Source organism: Clarias gariepinus, chromosome 1 (genome assembly GCF_024256425.1).
Source record: "Clarias gariepinus isolate MV-2021 ecotype Netherlands chromosome 1, CGAR_prim_01v2, whole genome shotgun sequence".
Classification (NCBI taxonomy): Eukaryota; Metazoa; Chordata; class Actinopteri; order Siluriformes; family Clariidae; genus Clarias; species Clarias gariepinus.
Window position 1 is genome coordinate 16,613,819 of NC_071100.1, and position 21,995 is coordinate 16,635,813.

At 40.1% G+C, this 21,995-nt stretch overlaps 1 protein-coding gene across 1 annotated transcript in view; it reads right to left on the reverse strand.

Moving 5' to 3' along the window:
• LOC128520463 (Fc receptor-like protein 5) overlaps positions 1-21,995 on the reverse strand; it is a 53,679-nt gene that overhangs the window by 18,858 nt on the left and 12,826 nt on the right. Inside the window, exons 4-9 of the mRNA XM_053494717.1 lie at positions 21,179-21,442; positions 20,750-21,016; positions 17,052-17,324; positions 13,013-13,294; positions 3,708-3,980; positions 2,539-2,814 (exon numbers count right to left, since the gene is read on the reverse strand). Of these exons, the coding sequence (XP_053350692.1) occupies positions 2,539-2,814; positions 3,708-3,980; positions 13,013-13,294; positions 17,052-17,324; positions 20,750-21,016; positions 21,179-21,442 (1,635 nt within the window). The remainder of the gene's footprint in view (positions 1-2,538; positions 2,815-3,707; positions 3,981-13,012; positions 13,295-17,051; positions 17,325-20,749; positions 21,017-21,178; positions 21,443-21,995) is intronic.

Genomic DNA, 21,995 nt, shown 5'->3' on the forward strand with positions numbered 1-21,995 from the left:
GCTCCTAACAGTGCTTAACAGGGCGTTTTGCATTTTTATGTGGACAGAATTATTTTGAAAAATCTGTTTTTAAAAATACCCGGCTACGTGTGGACATGGTCTGACAGGTCTCATCTGAAACCGCCGTCACTGTCTGTGGGTCTGTGTGTGTCCTCAGAGTTTAGTACAGTGTGTAGCAGCAGTGAGATTAGTAGTACATTCAGACTCCTCTGTGCATTACCATAATGTGTGAGTAACTGTGTTTATGTGTGTGTACACGCATGTACAAGTCCAGTACGCAACTTTATCACATTCAATAGTTTACTGTACGTACGTCCACCACTGTACAAAATGTCCTCATAAACAAAGCTGACGTCAAATCAAGGAGACGAGCTCACAGACAATTACATCATCGGTACAAGGTGACGTTACAACAAGCTGAAATCTCCGCCCCCCCCCCATCTCCCCCCCCCGAAAGGTCGGTTAGAGGGCATGTCAAAAAAAACTGGTGGGTGAATGGAGCTTTTGCGTTGGCCAATCAGCGTGCCGATGGAAGGGGCGTGTCAAAAGGTAGGGGGGGTGCCGAAAGGTAGGGGGCGTGTCGAAAGCTTTCTTATTGGTGAAAGGAGCTTCTGCGTTGACCAATCAGCGGTAATCCTATTTATATGGAAGAACCTTTATTTTAGCGTGGAAGAACATGGCGGCGGTGAGGCTTGGTGTGTTTAGTCAATATAAATAATTTTTTTCTTTATTTTCGTCATTTAATTGTTTGTTCAATTGTTGTCGACAGACATATATTACTGTGAGACGAAACACGGACAGGTTTTCCCTCGAAGTAAGGGTTCTATCGGTGTCCGTTTTGCGCTACAGATGTTTTTAGGCCTCGTGAAATATTTTAGGCTTCGTCATTTTATTCTGACCGAGAGTTTGAAGGATTCTGTTCCATGGACTGCTACTACAGCATAAATAAATGAATGAATGAGCAGATTGAGTGTACAGGTTGGGTGGAGTACACTCTTAAACGGAGCAGCTCTGCCTCTAAATAAAATGTTTTATTGGCTAAAATTGTCTGTTTACTGAATAAGTGCCACTTCAAAGGTTACTAAACTGTACCCATCCTCCTCTTTATTGTGGTGTTTTATGAACCATACAGTATTTGTCCTTATCAGGCAATGTCAAAGTCAACGTTATTGTCAATTCTGCTACACGTACAGTGCATACATATGAGAATTAAAATTACATTTCTCTCAACCCTTGTTACAAATAACACTAAAAAACTTAAATAAACCTAAAAAAAGAAAAAAAACTTAAATAGCACTGGAGAACTTGGAGAACAACCGAGGCAAGATAATTGAGTTACTGTTCTGCAAAAAGGGACAGATTACAACAATAAGAATAGTGCAAGTGTGTTTATTTTAGTTGATTAAAGTGACATTTTAAAGAGCAATATAAAACAGTATAAACAAGAATGTTTTTAGTTTTTATGCACTTTTAGTAAAACTACAGAAAAACAACAGTCAAGTCAAAACATTCTGAATGACAAATTCTGTAACTTTTTTTGGTCTTGTTTCACCAATACAAAGTTATTAGTATTCCAAAAATATTAAAATTACTTTAAAAAACTTTTATGAACAGCTTGTGATACTATATTCTTTTAAATAATTGTAATTTGATTTTGATTATGGGTTTAATACGGTTAAGGCTAAAAGGAATACAGCTCGAGCTCTATTGGGCATGCGCACATCAATCTAACGTTTTTGTTTTCTCTCACTGTACAACAATAAAACTTTTTGTATTACAGATAAGATTAGTTTTAGACGTGAAAAATTATCCAATAGGTATAACAATTCAGTTCATTATTAGTTTCCGGTCGGAGCTACAGTATATATCCCTTTTAGCCACAACCAAGACTTAAAGGCGCGAGGATGACGTCAGTAACCCGTGGCAACGCGGTAGAATGTTGAGAAAGGAATATTTGTAATATTGATATTTTACAGGAAAAGAATGGAATTTTAATATGGAGGATTATGTTGGCTGCATTACTAAAACCCATTAGAAAGAACAAGAGCGTTTAATATTAGCCTTTAAACAGGCAACTTGTGCAACCAATCATGAAGAGCTTTCGGAACGCCCCAACCTTTCGGCACGCCCATTACTCCGATCTGCAGCTACGACCTGTCTGCTGAGAGTCATTACTTTAGATGCGGTTACGGGTTTTAACCACATGATGGCAGTGTTGGGAAAAGGAGACAGATTTACTCAAGTGGAGTGGTTTACTTTATATTGTATGTTTGTGCCAAAGGTGTAAAAGACTCACTTTGTCCCCGACTTAGGAACAAATCAGTACAGAAACGCTTTCTAAACACACTGAACACACGACAAACACCCAGTGAACCATTGAATGGGAGCAAATAACACACCACTTCATGACACAAACTCCAACATCTACATCACAGTGTTTAAATTCCTTACGTCCTACACCATCAGTAAATCTCCACCCACAAGGTCATGTGTACCAGCACCTACATTATGACAACACACACACACACACACACACACCTGATACAGAGAGTTGAACAGCTTTACTCTTCTCTGAGCTCTGAGAGTCACTTTTTCTCGTCCCTCTGCATATGGGACTGTAATAACTCCAGTCCTGTCCTGTAATATCCACTGTAAACTCCTGTGTTGTGCGGTGTGGGGTCTGTGTGTTCTCATTCTTATACCAGCTGTATGTCCACTCAGTGTCTCCTCCTGTCTGTATGTTACACCTGAAAGTCACTCTCTCTCCTCTGTACACCTGTGTATCAGGAGTTATAATCACCACAGGTTTAATCTCTGTAAGGAAACAAAACACACACACACACTACTGTTTCATTTTAAACACTACTATTTCTATATAATGTTAACTTCTTTATATAGAAATTAATTAAAAAAACTATTTATATGTGAAGATTATTAATAATTAATTTTCATAATTACGTTTTCAAAACTTCCTGTGATTTTAAAGTCACACAACAATCACTACTGGTGAAGTAAAATTCATATCTTATTCACTATTAACTCATTTCTGTATTACAGTGTGTTAACTATCCTGATAGCGGCTCGGTGGTTAGCACTGTCGCCTTGCACCTCCAGGGTCCAGGTTCGATTCCCGGCCAGTCTCAATTCCCGTCTCTGTGTGCATGAAGATGGCATGTTCTCCCTGTGCTTGGTGGGTTTCCTCCGGGTACTCCGGTTTCCTCCCACAGTCCAGAGATATGCAGGTTAGGCTAATTAATCCCAAAATTGCCCGTAATGTGTGAATGAATGTGTGTGTGTGTGTGTGTGTGTGCCCTGCGATGGATTGGCACAATGTCCAGGATGTACCCTGCTTCGTTCCCAAAGCCTCCTGGGATAGACTCCCCACGATCCTAAATACTGGATAAAGTGCTATAGTGCTATAGACGATGACTGAGTGAGTGAGTGAGTAGCTATCCTGTTGATCCTTCATAAAAAAGTTACATCTTTATGAACACTGAGTGTCAAGTGTACAAGAAACTAAAAGGTAAAAGATACAGTGCTGTGTTAGCAGAGACAGACTGAGGACAATTTCTTCACTCTTTTTACAAGTTTCTTTATGATTTTGCTAAAAATGTCTGTATGTATCTGTGTAAATGTTTCTATGTTAAGACGCTGCTCACATGTTCAGTGTTGTGTAGAATCACTTTTACAGAAAGTCTCTTACTCACCAATAACATTTACCCAGAGTGCATCACTGTAGTGTGTGTAGTAGACTGGGTTTCCTCTTCCAGCTCTGCACTTGTACTGACCTCCATCAGAGACTCTAACTGGTGTGATGGTGTGGGAGTCTGTGGAAGTCTCAGTCTCTTTGCTCTGTCTCTCTTTGTTCCAGTAAAACTTCCATCCAGCAGACGGCAGTTTCAGTCTACAGGTCAGAGTCACTGAGTTTCCTGTCAGTGTTTCTCCTTTACGGCTGGATGTGATCACAGGTTTAGGTTTTTCTGTTATAAATGAAACACACAGTTCATGATGTAAAGTAATCTTGACTGCACTGATCACTTCTAGAGTGAAAAATTATTTCTGTTTCTGCTACTAAACATAGTGTTTAAATAGTTTTAATGTTGAATTAAACACATGGTTGATTGACTGTGATTGATGGAAAGTAACTGTTGTGTGATGATGCAGGTCTCTAATCTCTCTCTGCTCTACATCTATTAGTTTTATAGGTGTGTAGAGGAAAGATGATTTTGAAAAATGCAAACCTACGTGTATTGGTCTTGGGAGTCATATTAGGAAAATTAGATATTTTTTATTGCTGTGTTTTGCTTAAAAATCAATTGTGGGTTTTGTTGTCCTGCCACAGTAAACAAACAAATAAATAAACATACAAAATGTATACGAGTTATATGAACACAGTACACTGAGTAGAAATTTGTGTGTGCATCATAAAAAAATAAATAAATAAAAAATAGTGTGTTTTTCTGTTTGGCAGTTTGGGTTGACACACCCTGCACCACCACCTGTACACATCAGTGTGTATTTAAAAATCATCTTCATTTAACTAATCTTACAGATATTTACTGTGAAGCCACAGCAGTAAAACCTTAAAATAATTTTCTCAAACATACAGAATCGTGACAGTGGCATCAGTATGACTAGTGAAGAACATGTTTCTTATTGGTATCGGGTCCATCACACGTGCCATCCGGCACATCGGCCAATGGATAGACATCACCCTGGAGCTACATCTGCCGTTTCTATGGCAGTGATTTAAGGGGTCACGGTTCTTCCAGCTTGACGCTCGATTCTCATTCACACACTACAACCTGATTGTCTTTGGACTGTGGGAGAAAACCAGAGTACCCAGAGGAAATCCAGCATGTATTGAGAGAACATGCAATCTCGATGTACACATACTTAGAGGTGGAAATCAAACCTGGACCCTGATGGTGCGAGGCCACGGTGCTAACCACTGCACCACCATGCCACCCATATTTCATAGATATATTAATTAGTTTCTAACAATTTCAAACAGAATCGAAAGGAAAAAGATGCTCCAGCAGTCAGAATGGCTGAGAAGTTGTGACGCTTTCTGTCTTAAACACAAATAGAGTGTGTTTTTCTGTTTGGCAGTTTGGATTGACACACCATGCACCACCACCTGCTCACAGTGTGTATTTAAAAATCATCTTCATTAAACTAAATTTACAGATCTTTACTGTGAAGCCACAGCAGTAAAACCTTAAAACCATTTTCTCAAACATACAGAATCATGACAGTGGCATCAGTTTCCAAGCTCACAGACCACAAGGTGGAAATCGAACCCTGAAGGCCACAGTGCTATGCACTAAGCCATCGTGACATATGTATATTTCATAGAGATATTAATTATTTTATATCAATTTAAAACAAAATCAAAGGCAAAATGCAGCTACAGATGTGGCCATTAAGAATGTGCATCTTGAGAAAGGGAATCTCATGAGCTGCCACAGCAGTGCACAGGCCGCGGTGTGAAGTTCTAAGACACATGACGTACATTACCTGTAGGGGACTTTTTATTTTTATTTTGTGGCATTACACTGTAGTTCTTAGCTCTTTCTGATTATTAAAGAACTTTAAACAGCCTATAGACTTTTTATCCATTTGGTTGCTTGTCACTTTTATAAGTTCTTCAAACCAAAATTTAATAGTAACAATTAAATCAGACTTCATTTAATTAGATTTGATACTTTGAGTGTAGTTCATAAATGGAGTCCGTGAGGAAAACAGGACTTGATGTCATCCACTAGAGATATGGCATACAGTGGAAACTTGGATTATGAGCATAATTCATTCCAGAGGCGGGCTCGTAATAAAACAAATTAACCTGCACTTAACCTTTAAAAAAAGTAAAAACAAATCCCGACATATAAATGTGCATGTGTGGGGGAGGACTACTGAGGAGACAACTTGCGCGCGCACACACACACACACACACACACACACACACACACACACACATTAATGGAAACACTGCCTCATCTGGAAAATTAACAATAAACATCCCTAATTACACTTGAGTGCGCGAACACTAACAGAATCACTGCACTATAACACATGTATGTTATAATGAACAGTACGCGCGTGCATGAAAGGACGACTTTTACATGCATACAAACACAAAATAAAATGTGTTTTATGCACACACACACACAAATTGTCACAGTGTTATAGTAAACAGTTCATTTAAAATTTTTGCTCGTGTTGCGGAACACTTGCAAACCGTGTTACTCGCAAACCGAGGTTCCACTGTTTTGGGTTAGTGTTGGGGTTTGGTTTCATTTTTTTTTGTGGGGGGGGGGGGGGTTTCCTGATTTTCTCCCTAATTTAGTCGTGTCCAATTCCTCTCTCAGAGACTGGTGAGCTCACGGACGCCCCTGATTGGCTGTAGAGCCGTGATTAATGTAGGAGCACGAAGTACCTCTCATCCTCTGAGAAAGCCTGGCCAATCAGCTCTCTCTAGACCTCCAGGCTGCGAGAAGTTACAGCATCACCCGGGATGATGCTGTTAACCAGCAATCTTTGGATGATAGGGCGAGCACTTTACCACTGTGACACTCGGAGGCCAAGGGGTTTGGTTCCATTTTTTGACCAAAAGGAGACCACTTCAGCTGGGTCTTCTTCCTCATCAGTGTGAGACTCCTCCACCTTGGGTTATACTCTGTGTTATCCTCAACCTCTGACTCTTCCCCCATTAAATCCTCCTCACTTGGCAACCTGGCTTCTCTCCTCCTGATTACTATCATTGTCAAATATAATTCCAGAGCTTCACATGTAGGAAGTTAGTTTTTAGTTTTTTAACAGTTGTGGTAAAAATAATGTTGTTAATAGATTCCTATGTGTGTTGCCATAGTAGCCAAAAAGGGGCATGAGAAGTGTGTGTGTCTCTTTGTTAGTGTGTGTGCCTGCATAAAGACACCTGCATGTTTAGGAAAGGAGTGTAGAAATGTTCCTGAAACATGCTTGTGTTTAATACACTAATTGTAGTCTTACCCATTCATTGTGTCTGTTTTAAATTGCATGGTTACATGATGTCTGTTTAAATATGTGCTCAACAGTGTGTAATCATAAATCAAACCTTTGTCTTTATATCTGACACTCATATTATAGTAACATTACATATCATACTTTCTCCTCTTATTGTAGATTGACAGGGAGAGGACTGATCAGAGCATACAGCCTAAGTTTTCATTCAGTCACCTTTAGTCAGTTCATGTGTGAAAATGATTCCTCACGCTCCCAGAAGATCTCTTACAATTTGAATCCTAAAATGCACCTGTGCCATCAGGAAGGAAAAACTCTATTGATGTAATATCTTGGTCATTCAGAACATTCAGGTCATCAGCTGACATCATTTTATTGCCACATAACGTTGCTGAGTCTAGACCTGAGCAACTGAAGCAACCTCAGATCATAACACTGTCTCCAAAGGATTGTACAGAGGACAATCATGCATGATGGATGCATCGCTTCATGTTCTTCCCTTCTTACCCTGTCATGCCCATCATTATAGACTAGAGGGAATCTGGACTCATCAGACCACATGACATTTTTCCATCGCTCCAAAGTCCAATCTTTATGCTCCCTAACAAACTGACGCCTTTTTTTCCTGACTAGTCTCACTAACAAGTGGTTTTCTTATGGACACACAGTTTATACTCGGCCCTGTGCATTCTTGTTGCATTGTGTGTATGGAAATGTTGTTACGATCACTATTAAATTATAGTTTTTACTGTTGAATTTTTACCATGCGACTTCAAATGTTTAGGAGATCTCTTTTTATGATTTTTTTGGACCACATTTATTCCACAAAGTTAACGGTTCAGCAAAGGGTTTCCAAATAGAGGTCTGCGTGGGACCGTTTTTTTAGTCCCGCTCCCACCCACTCCCACTATATATTTACTCTTTGTCCACCCGCTGCCCGCTTAGAATAATTTTCTTTTCCGACCCAACTGTTCCCGTTAAATTTGTTTCCCGAAAAATCTGTTTCCAGAATCTCACATTTAAACCGAAAGAGAGGGATAACAAAAAAACTGTAGGTTGTACAACAATTTATTTTATTCTTCTTGTCAAGATGCTGTTAATACGGAAAATGTGTTGCAGGAATTTTTTTTAGAAATAATCAAGTCATACAGGTGCTCGATAAGATTGAATAAAGCGCAGATATGCTGTTCAGAAAGGACGTCGGGAACGGTATATTATTAGACAGCCCGCTCCCGTGTAATTACTCCAAGTTACCGACCGCTACCACGTTGTTTGTAAATTTATTCCCACTAGCAAAAAATCTGGTCAGTTCCCCCCCACGTTTTGGGACCTCTATTTTCAAACGTGCTGTAAAATATGGAATCGTCCCGTATTTGGAAGCTAAAAGATCTGTTCCAAATTAAACCTCTATGGGACACTAGCTGTTCTGTAATTTTGAGAATCAAAGTGAAATATTACAGTTTAGACTGCTAAGACAAGGTGATTTATATGAGACACAAACAGTAAGTGGACAGAAGGAACCCAGGCTGAGGGGCCTGTCTGTCATGGTCTCTACCAACAAAGAGAAAGGACAATGAGCTTCTCCTGGGTTGAGAAGCGGCCCTGAGCTCGTTTGCACAACACATTTTGTCATACAGTATCACGGTGTGGTCAGTTAGCCTAATTATTGCCCTGATTCTATGTCTCGCTTTTAAACCAAAACATTAGTGACAGTGTGTTCTGACACCTTCCACCTTAATGTTATGGCTGATCGTGTACATATACTATAGAACGAGAAAATAATATCCTAGGAACGTTCAAGTCAAACTGAGACTTGCAGTGAAATTTCTCATGAATGAAGGCGTAAAACCAATTGTAAGCCCACAGTAGTGCAGCAAAGATTAATGTAATCTTTGCTGCACTAATCAGCTTTACAAAGTGAGAATCATGTTTGTTGTCTTTGTGATGTTCCTGGTCTCAGCTAAACAATAATCTACATACTTTCATACCATTGTATTAATATTAGTGTATCATAGTAAATGAAAATAATAACGTTCACATTCATTTGCTAAAACGACAAAAACAGCCAAAGATTAGACCAAAGGAAAGAAAAACTTTCACAAATTAAATACTAAACAATTCCTGCTTCTTTAACCTCCTGTCTGTGGATGAACAAAATATGAAATGTTATTACAATAAATTACTGAACTTTTAGTTCATGTAACTCGTGTTAATGAGGTGAGCTTATTAGCTGTAAAGTTACTAACATGCCGTGTGTTTATCAGTAAAATGACAAACATACATTATGTCTATATAAAGAACATGTTTAAAGCCATTATACAGTATACACACCTACACTTTTTACTGTTACACACAAACAACACTAACAAAATAGAAATAAAACCCACTCACCTGATACAGTCAGTGTAACAGCAGCACTGGTCTCTGTGTATTTTGAGTCTGATGATTGTGTTCCATTACACGTATAACCACCTTTATTAGACTCTTTAACATCAGTGATTGTGTATGTTTTCTTTCCTGCAGCATCACTGAGTTTATTATTATCTCTATACCAGTGGTACTGCCAGGATCCTACAGCCTGTATCTCACATGTGAGAGTGACGCTTTCCCCAATGAACACACTCTCAGCTGGATGGACTTTCACTACAGGCTGCGGTCTCGCTGTACAAAGATAATAAAACTTCAACACATACAGTACGACTAAACATTATTTAAATATGATTTCATATAAATACACAATTAGAATGATTCCTTAAAAATAAATAACTGTTTTTTCCCCCACAGACTTATTAACTTTAACCCTGTAGTGACGTACCTCTCACTGTAATCAGGGCTGCATTGCTGTAGTCTGACTCGTAGTTTCCCCTGCGTGCTTTACAGTAGTAATTTATTTCTCCTACATTAGATCCTGTTACAGTGAGTGTTTTACTTTGTGTATCTAAAGATGTCAGATGTCTTGATTGCTGATAACTGTCCCAGTGAAAAGTCCATCCAGGACCCTTCAGATCACAGCTCAGAGTAACTCTGTCTCCAGTGTAGATGGACCTCTGAGGATCCACACTCACAGTCGGTTTGGGTTTTTCTGTCGATATGAAATGATAAAGAGATTAGAGCTGTTTTGACCTTTACAGCATAAACATCTATTCTCTCACATTCCTGCTTAATAAAGACGTCTGATTACAAATTTATTGAAAAAGCTACAGTTACATTTCTACAGTGGAGCAGAGGGGCAGGACATCTCTCTCTCTCTCTCTCTCTCTCCTTTATGTGATATTTCACACATTTCTCCTGTTTGTGTCTCATCTCTCATGTGTCACAACAGTTCCCATGTGTGTGTTATCTTTGTGTTTGTGTTGTCCTTTATTTGTGTGTGACTTTTTCTAACGTATTGTAGCGTTTTTACGCCGGAAAAGGATGGTGGAGAGACGAATGAGCTTATTTGCTGCCCAATGCAATGGCTGGGAGTACTTTATTAGGCACACAGCAGGTATGGCATGAACAGCACCTTCACTCAGGAGCCTACATCCAATTCAGCGTCAGCCTGAACTGGAGCACATTTCACACGTCACACCCCCACACACACAAACAGGGCCGAAGCCACTCACCCAAACACCCTTCCCCATCATGGTGAGCACACCAACATTCCCGCAAGGCATGCTGGTCGTCAGCCGCCGCCCCGTCCACGCCACACTGCCCCCACCCGAGCTGTGACCGTCCCTGGTCACCATGACGAACTTTGTTTTGGAGGCGTGGATCCGGTCGGCGGGAACGCCGGCGTCCTTTGGCAGGTGAGGGATGAACGCGAACGTAGTCCTGAGGCGGTCCGGCCTCCACAGAGTTCAATGTTTCCCCGGCGTGCGGCTGGTAAGGCGCAAGATGGTCCCGGTGAGCAAAACTCGTACCCGCCCCGCCAACCGCACCCGGTAGATGACATCGGAGAGCCGAGCTATTACCGTACAGGGGCCCACCCAGTGAGACACACGCCCGGCCGAGAGCCGCCTCCTCCTCCTTCCGGAAGAACACACCCACACCTGCTCGCCAGCAGCAAAATCTCGCCCCTGGCTGTAAGTGTCCACGCCCATTCGCCCCATAGGTGCCCCCACCCGAAAGTCTCGCAGCGGTGCCCGTGAGCGCTGGGTGGGGCCCTTCTGCCTGGCGATGAGCGGTTCACAGTTCAGCTGTGAGACCGGCGAAACCGGCGGAGCGACTGCGGGTGACGCTCTGGGTGACGCAGAAAGACGGCTGCACGCTGGCTCGGACGGCTGATCACCACCAGAGGACCTGGAGGACTGCACGGGGGGAACGTCCTGCGTCGAGAGTTTTACGTCGCGACGGCGCTCCACTTGCTTGCAGTACCGGCTAGCGCTTTGCTGCCCGGCCGGCGAGGTAAAGCGCCGGTGTTAGCGCGCAGATTTTCCGCTCGGTCTGCTACCGGAAGTTCCGCCCCCCGGGTGTGTGCTGCTAACCTGTCCGGCTGTGGTTTGGGTCCGAGCAACCTGGCTACCCCGAAGTTACCACGCAGAGTTCTGCTAGCCAAGTTCAGCACCGCACCCCATCTCTCCAGAATGTCCAACCCCAAAATGCAGTCCTCCTCGACATTCCCCACAACGAACCCGTGGGAATAGGTTCGGCCACCCACCTGGACTCGCGCTGTGCGACACGCCCGTACCTTGACGCAGCCCCCAGCAACGGTGCGGATGCTGAAGGCAGGATCAGGCCGTCGGCGAACACGCTTGCTTTGCCCCAGTACTCCAGAGCGCAGCAGCGAAACAGTGGAGCCGGTGTTCACAAGCGCCCGAAGTAAGACGCCATCCAGCACACAGTCAATGTAAAGCCCAGCGCGGCTTCCCACGTGTCCTCCCGGCGCTAGTCTAGCGGCTGCTGGTGTACGCTGTCCCGTGCCTCGGCCTCGCCGCGAAACGTCAGAGAGTTGCTCGTTGCCTAGCCGCGACGGGTAGCCCTGTCCCCGGCTAGGTTCACAAACGGAGCGCCACTGAACTGCGGTCGGTCGCTCGGCTCTTCCGCCGCGATGTACCGCCAATATGGGCTCAGCGCGCTCGGCCTCGCGCAGCGGCAGGTCGCTTTGCCGGCTAACGGCGCACGGAGCTGTAGCTTGCTCCGGCGCTTGCGCAGCGCCAGCCTCCGCCCCGAGATCCAGCGCCGGGATTTTCTTCTTCCCGCTCCGCGTTGGCTGACGTGGTGTGCTCGCGCTAGCTCCGTCAGGAAAGCGCTTCTTCTGCGCGAGTAGTCGCTCCGCTACTCGGCGGCCCGCTTGGATTTTCAGAAGGTCCTCCGTTGTGCGCTCGAACCCGTTATTCTCCATCCCACTTCTGACACCAATGTAGCGTTTTTACGCCGGAAAGAATGGTGGAGAGACGAATGAGCTTATTTGCTGCCCAATGCAATGGCTGGGAGTACTTTATTTAGCACACAGCAGGTATGGCATGAACAGCACCTTCACTCAGGAGCCTACATCCAATTCAGTGTCAGCCTGAACTGGAGCACATTTCACACGTCACACCCCCACACACACACAAACAGGGCCGAAGCCACTCACCCAAACACCCTTCCCCATCATGGTGAGCACACCGACATTCCCGCAAGGCATGCTGGTGTGTTCACAATGTGGCGGTCAGTTCCCCCACATAAAGATGCGGTTACGGTCTTTAACCACATGATGGCAGTGTTGGGAAAAGGGACAGATTTAGTCAAGTGGCGTGGTTTACTTTATATTGTATATTTGTGCCAAAGGTGTGTAAGACTCACTTTGTCCCCGACTTAGGAACAAATCAGTACAGAAACACTTTCTAAACACACTGAACACACGACAAACATCCAGTGAACCAGTGAATGGGAGCAAATAACTCACCACTTCATGACACAAACTCCAACATCTACATCACAGTGTTTAAATTCCTCACGTCCTACACCATCAGTAAATCTCCACCCACAAGGTCATGTGTACCAGCACCTACATTATAACAACACACACACACACACACACACTCACCTGATACAGAGAGTGTAACAGGATCACTGATCTGTGAGATCTGAGAGTCTCTTTTCCTCGTTCCTCTGCAGGTGTATTTACACTCATAATAACTCCTGTACTGTTCTGTAATATCTACTGTAAACTCCTGTGTTGTGCGGTGTGGGGTCTGTGTGTTCTCATTCTTATACCAGCTGTATGTCCACTCAGTGTCTCCTCCTGTCTGTATGTTACACCTGAAAGTCACTCTCTCTCCTCTGTACACCTGTGTATCAGGATTTATAATCACCACAGGTTTAATCTCTGTAAGGAAACAAAACACAAACACTATTGTTTCTATTTAGAAATTAATTTCCAAAACTATGAGGGAATTATTTTATGTTCATAATTAAATTTTCAAAACATTTAAAAGTATTAACATTTTAAAGTTAAGTACAGACGTTATGTAACCATTCAGGGTGTAGATTCTGTACAGAACAGTAAGTTCTTTAAATGTAGATCTTTTCTACCATTATTTTCACTCTCTGTTTTTCTGACTATTTATCCTCAGGAACACTGAGTGTCAACAAGAACACAAGAAAAAGAAACAAAAAGGTAAAAGAGCAACAATAATGCTAGAAGTAACGGACTGAGTATAACTTAACAGGTATACTTAATAAATACAAGGAAAAACAAATTCCTTACTCATCACTGCATGTCAGCACACACACACACACACACACACCTTGAATGACACCATCTGCAATATTTTTTTTCCCCGATTTTCTCCCTAATTTAATCGTGTCCAATTCCTCCCCGTCACTAGGGGGCTCCCACAGTAAGGCTACTACTACCACTCAGTCGGGAGGGCCGAAGACTATCACGTGTTTCCTCCGAACCACGTGACGCCAGCCGACCGCATCTTTTCGAATTGCTAATTCATGCACCGTTGGGGGCGGCGTAACACACTCGGAGGACAGCGCTAACCGCTCCTTCCGCTTGCGTGAGCTCACAGATGCCCCTGATTGTCTGTAGAGCGGTGAATAATGTGGCAGCACGAGGTACCTCTCATCCCTCCCCTCTGAGGGAGGGAGCTCGGCCAATCAGCTCTCTCTAGACCTCCGACTGTGAGAGGTTACAGCATCACCCGGGAATCGAACCAGCAATCCCTGGATGATAGGGTGAGCATTTTACTACTGCACCACTCGTAAGCCCCCGCCATCTGCGATCAATTAACTAGTAGCAAATAGTTCACAAATATTTTTTAATCAGTCATGTTTGTAAAATTCATTTTAAACTCAGAGGTGGAGTTATGTAAGTTGAGCTGCAGGAGTGATTGTCTACATGTTCTGGAAGACTTTATTATTTCGGAGAACACAGCAACTTAAATAAAGTAAGGACACTAAATATTGCCTCGACTTCTCAAAATGATGTTGGCCCTTTTTGTCTCAACTTTTCTGTTAAACACAAGTATTCTCTTTTCTTATTTTTTGTCTTTCTTTAGTAAATTTACCAACACATAATTTCTTGTTACTTTTCAGCCCAACTTTCCTTTTTTTTTCAAAGAATCTGGGAACGGTGCACTTAATTTTTTTACGCAGGCCCAGGTTGGTTTGGACAGATTTTTTTCCCTTAACAAGTAAAGTTATCATTTAATGCATTTTAAATGCATTTTATATTTGCTCAGGTTATCTTTGTGTAATATTAAATGTAGTTTAATAAATTTAATCATAGTTTTCATCACACTATAACTCAATTAATCTGTCAATGTCATATGCAAGTTTCTCAAATCTACCAACAGATCAAATAATTAAAAAAAAAAATTTCTCTTCATTGTGAGAATAAAGCAGGTAACTAATGTATGGCTCTGATTGTCTATCAACTTAAAATGTCCCTTCTAAAATGTTTGAAAATAATGACACGAGAATAATGCCATAAAAAATAAAACTCTTAATATCTTGATAATGATAGGGCAAAATGTATATTTTGTTCACAAAAATCTAAACAATGTACAAACAAATGAAGCTAATCTAAAGTGATTTTGAGAGAAAAATGTGTGAGAGAATCGTGATCTTAATTCCCATTGAGAAACATCGTGATTCACATTTTCTCAAGAATTGTGCAGCCCTACTCGACACTCAGCGTGGACATGCTACTGATAAACTAGCGACTGCTGCCCACCTTCTCAGACTACCAGCTTTGTGTCATCATACCTGCTGGACACTGCTCCTGACCCACACATGCACACTTTCATTCTCTTTACTCTCGTTTAGTTCTTTTTAATCTATTTTTCTCTCCTACACCTTCTATAATTTATATAATAATAAGATCTCGTTTCATGTCTGTGGTCCTCCCTAGTCAAGTGTCTACACACCCGTAACATGACTTCACCAGTAGCATGGTTTTAAAGGAAAAACAGTTAACCAGCTTGGATAATGTCCAATAAAGTGCTTTAAACCAATGGGCCTCATGCAGCATCTCTTAAACTTCTCTTAATTTTCTCTTAATTTTCTGTAAAGAAAAAAGATAAAAGTTCCATGGTATATTTGTAATCTGTGTCCAAATAAGTGGTTATATTTAAATTAGTACATAAACTAGGCCAGGATTTTGTTTTAAAGCTTGGTTTAATGATATATGACATTAACCAAAGTCAGTCTCATTTCGGTTCAGTCTTTGGATTCTTTGCAGTCAGTGAAGACCACGTACTCTTTGAGCCCCAAAATGAGCTCCAGCCAACAAGAGAAGCAGCGTGACCAGAATTTACAGTTAACCTATAACATTGTTTTTCCTGAGTTTATGTTTCTAATATTTCTTTAATCTTATTAATGTTATCTCAATATACCAGTTGATTTTACTTGCTTTCTGTATTTAATGTGAGTCAGACTATGATCATTCTATTATCCTTATTTATTCTTATTAAAGAACCTTGTCCATCTTTGTGTGCCTTGATAAATAATAATAATAATAATAATAATAATAATAATAATAATAAAGTGGTTTGCCGTGCTCTTGAGCTTAGACTTTGTCTGTGTCTTTGTCTTTGAGCTCTGTTACTGAAATGACTTGCTCTCATACCGGGTGCTACCTAATGTTCACTGGGTGTCGGTTTTGGGGGCTTAAGTGGGCATGTGGCCAGGTGCCGTGTGTTTTACCTGATTGCTATCATTGGCGGTGTTGTCTAGCAAGTGTGTTTTCCGCTGATCTACCCGTCTGGAAATCCACAGAGTTGTTGTCTACAGATTCGCCTGCCACATGGGCCGCTGTATTACACTATCAGTTCACAATGACCTGCTTGCTCTATAGTCGCAGTTCATTTTATTCATTGTGCTGTGAAAAAGTATTTACCCGCTTTTGTTTTTTTTTGCCTGCATTGTGAAACACTCACTGCCATTTACTACAAACTCTTGATCGCAGTTGTTGCTGCTGCCAACAGTGACACAACCAGTTATTGAGCTTAGGGGACAATTACTTTTTCACACAGGCCCACGTAGGTTTGGATAGAGGTTTTTCCCTTAAAAACTGACTTTGCTCAGGTTGTCTTTGTGTGATATTAAAATTTGTTTGGTGATTTAAATAATACAAAAATAAAAATTCTGGAAGGTGGCAAACACTTTTTCATGACACTGTAATTCAATTAATCTGTAAACATAAACAATAAAAGTAGGTCATTTATACATGTAGGCTTCACATATTATTAATTCGAAATGCCTTTGTTTAAATTATTCTAAATAATGGCACAATAATATTAACAAATATAAAAGTAATGTTTAGTTTTTGTGCATTAACAAACTGACATGGTTTGTTTATTTCAGCCGTTGGGTTGGGAGCGACTACACACAGGTTCAGCAGCTTTTAAAAGACTTTTACAGCTTTTGGTGACATTTTCTTCTGAAGATAAATTAGTGTTTTTCCATTTAAACTTTTCAGCTCACTTCACACCAGTCGTGTTCAGCCGAGCTCACACTGTCTCTCTTTAACTTTAATACAGTGATTTAACTGAAAGACTTTTTAAAACCTGCTCACGTGTTGTTTATATGTTAAGTGTTGTACAGAATACCTTTATAGAAAGTCTCTTACTCACCTTTAACCTTTAGTGAGAATTCTTTACTGTATTGTGTGTAGTAGACTGGGTTTCCTCTTCCAGCTCTGCACCTGTACTGACCTCCATCAGAGACTCTAACTGATCTGGTGGTGAAGTTAAATGTTTCAGTTTTAGTCTCTTTGCTCTGTGTGTCTTTAATCCAGTAAAACCTCCATCCATAAGACTGCAGATTCAGTGTACAGGTCAGAGTCACTGAGTTTCCTGTCAGGACGTCTCCTGTAAGACTTGATGTGAGTTCAGGTTTAGGTTTTTCTATTAGAAATGAAACACAATTATAAAATGTAAAGAAGTGTTTAACACACTAATAACTTCTACAGTAAAACAGTTAAATTCTCTATGTGATGATGTAAAACAACTTATGACTGACTGACTGAGAATTTACATTTAGACACGTGATGAAAACAAAGATGGATATTAAATATAAAGTTTCACGGTGATTAAGGTGAGAGTCAGAAAATATGAAGCAGGTCTATAATCTCTCTCTACATCAGTTCATGTTCACGGGTGTACAGAGTGACAAGTAATTTGGAAAATGAAAAACTACACATCTGGAAGATATTTTGGAAAACTCCATAAATGTTAATGTTTTTGTTTTTAACACTTTGTGTTTTGTATAAACATCAATAAACTTGTGGAGTGTTGATACCACACATCAGATGAACAAATTAATGTCCGTCATTAAAGTTCTATAAACACAATAAACATGTAGAAATCTCTGACCCTCAGTAGGAGATGTATAAAACATTCTGTATTCACAGTCTAATCATCTGCTTATTTACACATTTAATTAAAACACAATTTAATGCACACATACAGATGGTCCCCAACCGGAATAATGGTTTTACCTTTGCGTCTCACGGCAACAGCACTTGGCTTTGTATTTGCTGGCTTTTACCGCTGAGTGGCGCTATATAACTACAGTAACTACAGTATATAACTACTGACTCCTCAGGCCTTAGTTCATTCTCTGCAGGATTAATGAGCCGCAGCTCCTTCAGAGCTGCACGTAGTAGCGGATAAAATCAATTGAAACACTGTAGTTAAATAAATTCGTGATCACAGTATTAACATTACAGTACAAATGTAGAATTAAAAAATTATTAAATCTTATAAGGATCGAATTTAAGCGAAGTAAACAATAACACAGGAGCCTTTAGATTTTAACACATGTAATTAGGAAAGCTACGTGTAGGGTCTTGTGTCATCTTATACTTTGTGTTCTTTAAATTTGATTAAATTACTATTACTATTTGATAAATAGATTTATTAACTGAAATAAATGAAACTAAATTACCATAAAATAAAAAAAATTGTCAGGACGTGCTACTGCGCCAGCAAATGTCGTTGTCATTCAGCCCCGGTTGTGTTTTGCGTTATTATAAGAATGAAATGCAGTAGGCTGTTATGATCATCATAATTTTCTTTAATAAATAATGACTCCCGTTGCGCTGTACCACCGCCAGCAAAACCTTATAAAATACAAGTGAAACATTAAACGAATTTACAATCACAGTACTAAAATTACAGTACAGATTTAGAATTTAAATTAAATATAGATGTTTCTTAGTTCTATCGAATTTAAGCAAAGTAAATGTTAACACAGTGAGCCTTTATATTTTATCATGTGTAACACTTGCGGGCCAGAAAACTTTGAGTGTGCATCAGAAAAAGTTGTCAGATTAATATACAAAAACTATACAATAAAACTGTATAAGCTACATAGACTTTATAAGACTCTACTTTTATTTAAGTGCACAAAATGTTATGATTTTCTAAAATAAGTAAACAGGGGCGCTATTCTGTATCGGTTCTGTGAACTTGAGTTTGTCAGAAAATAAACCGAAACTCCGTGTATACTCGCCTTACAGACGTGAAAAATATATACTTACAGAAAGCAAAATGTCTGCTTTTATATAAACTAATGGAAAACAAATATCAGATGATGTAATTTGTACGAAACGTGAATTATAGACACATCCACTGCTGCAGAGACGACGAGATGACATGATTACCTTCATCACTGCAGCCGAAACCAAAGAAATCACTAATTTATTAATGAATTATTAAAATAGTCAGATTTAAATGGTCTTCTTGCTGTTTTTCCCGACATATTTATAATCATTAGTCTACTTCTGCCGGTGCGATCTAGAAAACGTGCGTGCTGTTAAGCACTAAATAGACTACGTAGGGAATTAAAGAGAAGGATCACGATGCTCAACATCCCGAACCCAAACCTCATTTAAATTAAATTAACAAGTATTGTAAGTAAACAACAATAGCCAACAATTAAAAAAGCATTTTTATTTGGTCTATAAAAATAAGCCTTCATCTTTTTTCAGGCGTGCCAGCTGCCACTTTTTATTTAGAAGTTTTTAATACAAATCTTATAATGCCCACATGACATCAAACATTCCCCATCTTAATATTTTAACTATTTATTTTAACCATTTAAACCATTAAACTGTTGTCACCAAAAATGTAACAGATGAGGACTCATGTCCATCAATCTGATCTACAGTATGCTGGAGAAACTCCCAGGTGGGAAGACACTGCTTTGTGTAGTTTAAAGACAAGAAAACCTTTAAAAAAAACATCAACAGCCTCCACCAAAGAGTCTGGAACACAGAGTACAGGGTGCGTCACACAGCCGTGATATATTATACTATAACAGTATTATACCAAAGAATGGCAGTTAGAAATACAGAAAATAAAATACCTCCGCTGTTTAAACCACTACAGAGACGTCACAGCCAGCGGTAATCTTCAGAAGTACTTTTTAGAGGTGAGGCTGCACTGGGTGGGGTACAGGATGCATGTACATGGGCATTGTCTGGAGCTTAAATCTCCGAAACGTTGGGGCAGTTTTTTAAGCTGTACACACACGCATTCTCGCCTAAACAACTCTTAAAACTACACTTTATGACACAATAACAGTAATATTGTAAACATTTTGCAGGCTGCCGTTTGGAGAAACCAGAGAATAAAGAATAAAACAGTTGTTGGGTCAAAATAACCCAATCAGGGGTTTACAGAAACAACACAGCAGTTTAGAGTGGATTTTTAAAATTATTCTTATGTTCTATTCTGAAAGTCTATTTTTCCAGTTATTTTTATATTTAATGTCTTTAAAATGTAAAATAAAAATAAAAAATAATAATAACAATGAGCCAAAGAGAGGCTATATAACAGTTCATTCTTTGTACAAATACAATTGTCACCTAGTGAATCGTCAGTCTAAACAAAATTTAACCATTTTTTTTAACTCCTTGTTGTACAGTAAATGTAAATAGACCTGGTTCTGATTATTCATGTTTGTTGTATAAAGTACTCGGATGTGGAAATTACCATCACTAGTATTTCTTTGATACAACATGTGACTTTTTTATGACTTAAGCTCTAATTATATTTGAAAACTGCATCGAATGAAAATGCCACCTGGCGGTCGTTTCACGAATGACACGAAATGCGACTGATTTATTTTCTCCTGCGGCGGTGAGCACGGCGGTAACAGGCATTCCCGTTGATGACCTACTGTACGTGTGTTTATTAGTAAAATGGCAAACATACATTATAACTATATAAAGAACTGGTTTAAAGCCATTATACAGAATACACACCTACACTTTTTACTGTTACACACAAACAACATTAACAAAACAAAAATAAAACCCACTCACCTGATACAGTCAGTGTAACAGCAGCACTGGTCTCTGTGTATTTTGGGTCTGATGATTGTGTTCCTTTACATGTATAACCACCTTTATTAGACTCTTTAACGTCAGTGATTGTGTATCTATCCTCTATTCCAGTAGTAAGTTCTTTATTATCTCTATACCAGTGGTACTGCCAGGATCCGTCAGTCTGTATCTCACATGTGAGAGTGACGCTTTCCCCAGTGAACACACTCTCAGCTGGATGGACTTTCACTACAGGCTGCGGTCTTGCTATACAAAGATAATAAAATTTTAACACATACAGTACGTACAATTAAACATAACTTAAATATGATTTTATATAAATACACAATTAGAATGATTCCTTAAGAATGAATACATTGTTGTTGTTTTTTTCACAGACTTACTAACTTTAACCCTGTAGTGACGTACCTGTCACTGTAATCGTGGCTGGATCGCTGTTGTCTGACTCGTAGTTTCCCCTGAGTGCTTTACAGTAGTATGTTGTTTGTCCTACATTAGAGATTGTTACTTCATGTGTGTTAGCAACTGGAGCTTTTTCAGAGAGAGGAGTTGATGTCTGATCTTCATAAAAGAGAAAAGTCCATCCAGGACCCTGCAGATCACAGCTCAGAGTAACTCTGTCTCCAGTGTAGATGGAGCTCTGATCCACACTCACAGTCGGTTTGGGTTTTTCTGTTGATATGAAATGATGGAGAGATTAGAGCTGTTTTTACCTTTATAGCATGAACATCTATTCTCTCACATTCCTGATTAATAAAGACGTCTGATTACAAATTTATTGTAAAAGTTACAGTTGGTTACATTTCTACAGTGGAGCAGAGGGGTAAGACATCTCTCTCTCTCTCTCTCTCTCTCTCATGTGAGTGTGTCATATTTGTTGTATTAGTGTTGTCTTTCTTGTGTGTGTGACTTTTTATAATGTGTGTTATCTCTTCTATGTGAAGTTTCTCTTGTGTACAATTGCCACATCTCTCTTATATTTCACATCGAAGTGTGTGTGTTTGTGTGTGTGTGTGTGTGTGTGTGTGTGTGTGTGTGTGTGTGTGTGTGTGTGTGTGTTTGTTTTAAATTGCATGGTTACATGATGTCTGATTAAATATGTGCTTTAAAGTGTGTAATCATGAATCAACAGTCTTTATATCTGACACTTATATTATAGTAACATCACATATCATACTTTGTCCCCTTATTGTAGATTGTCAATGAGAGGATTGACCTTTGACCC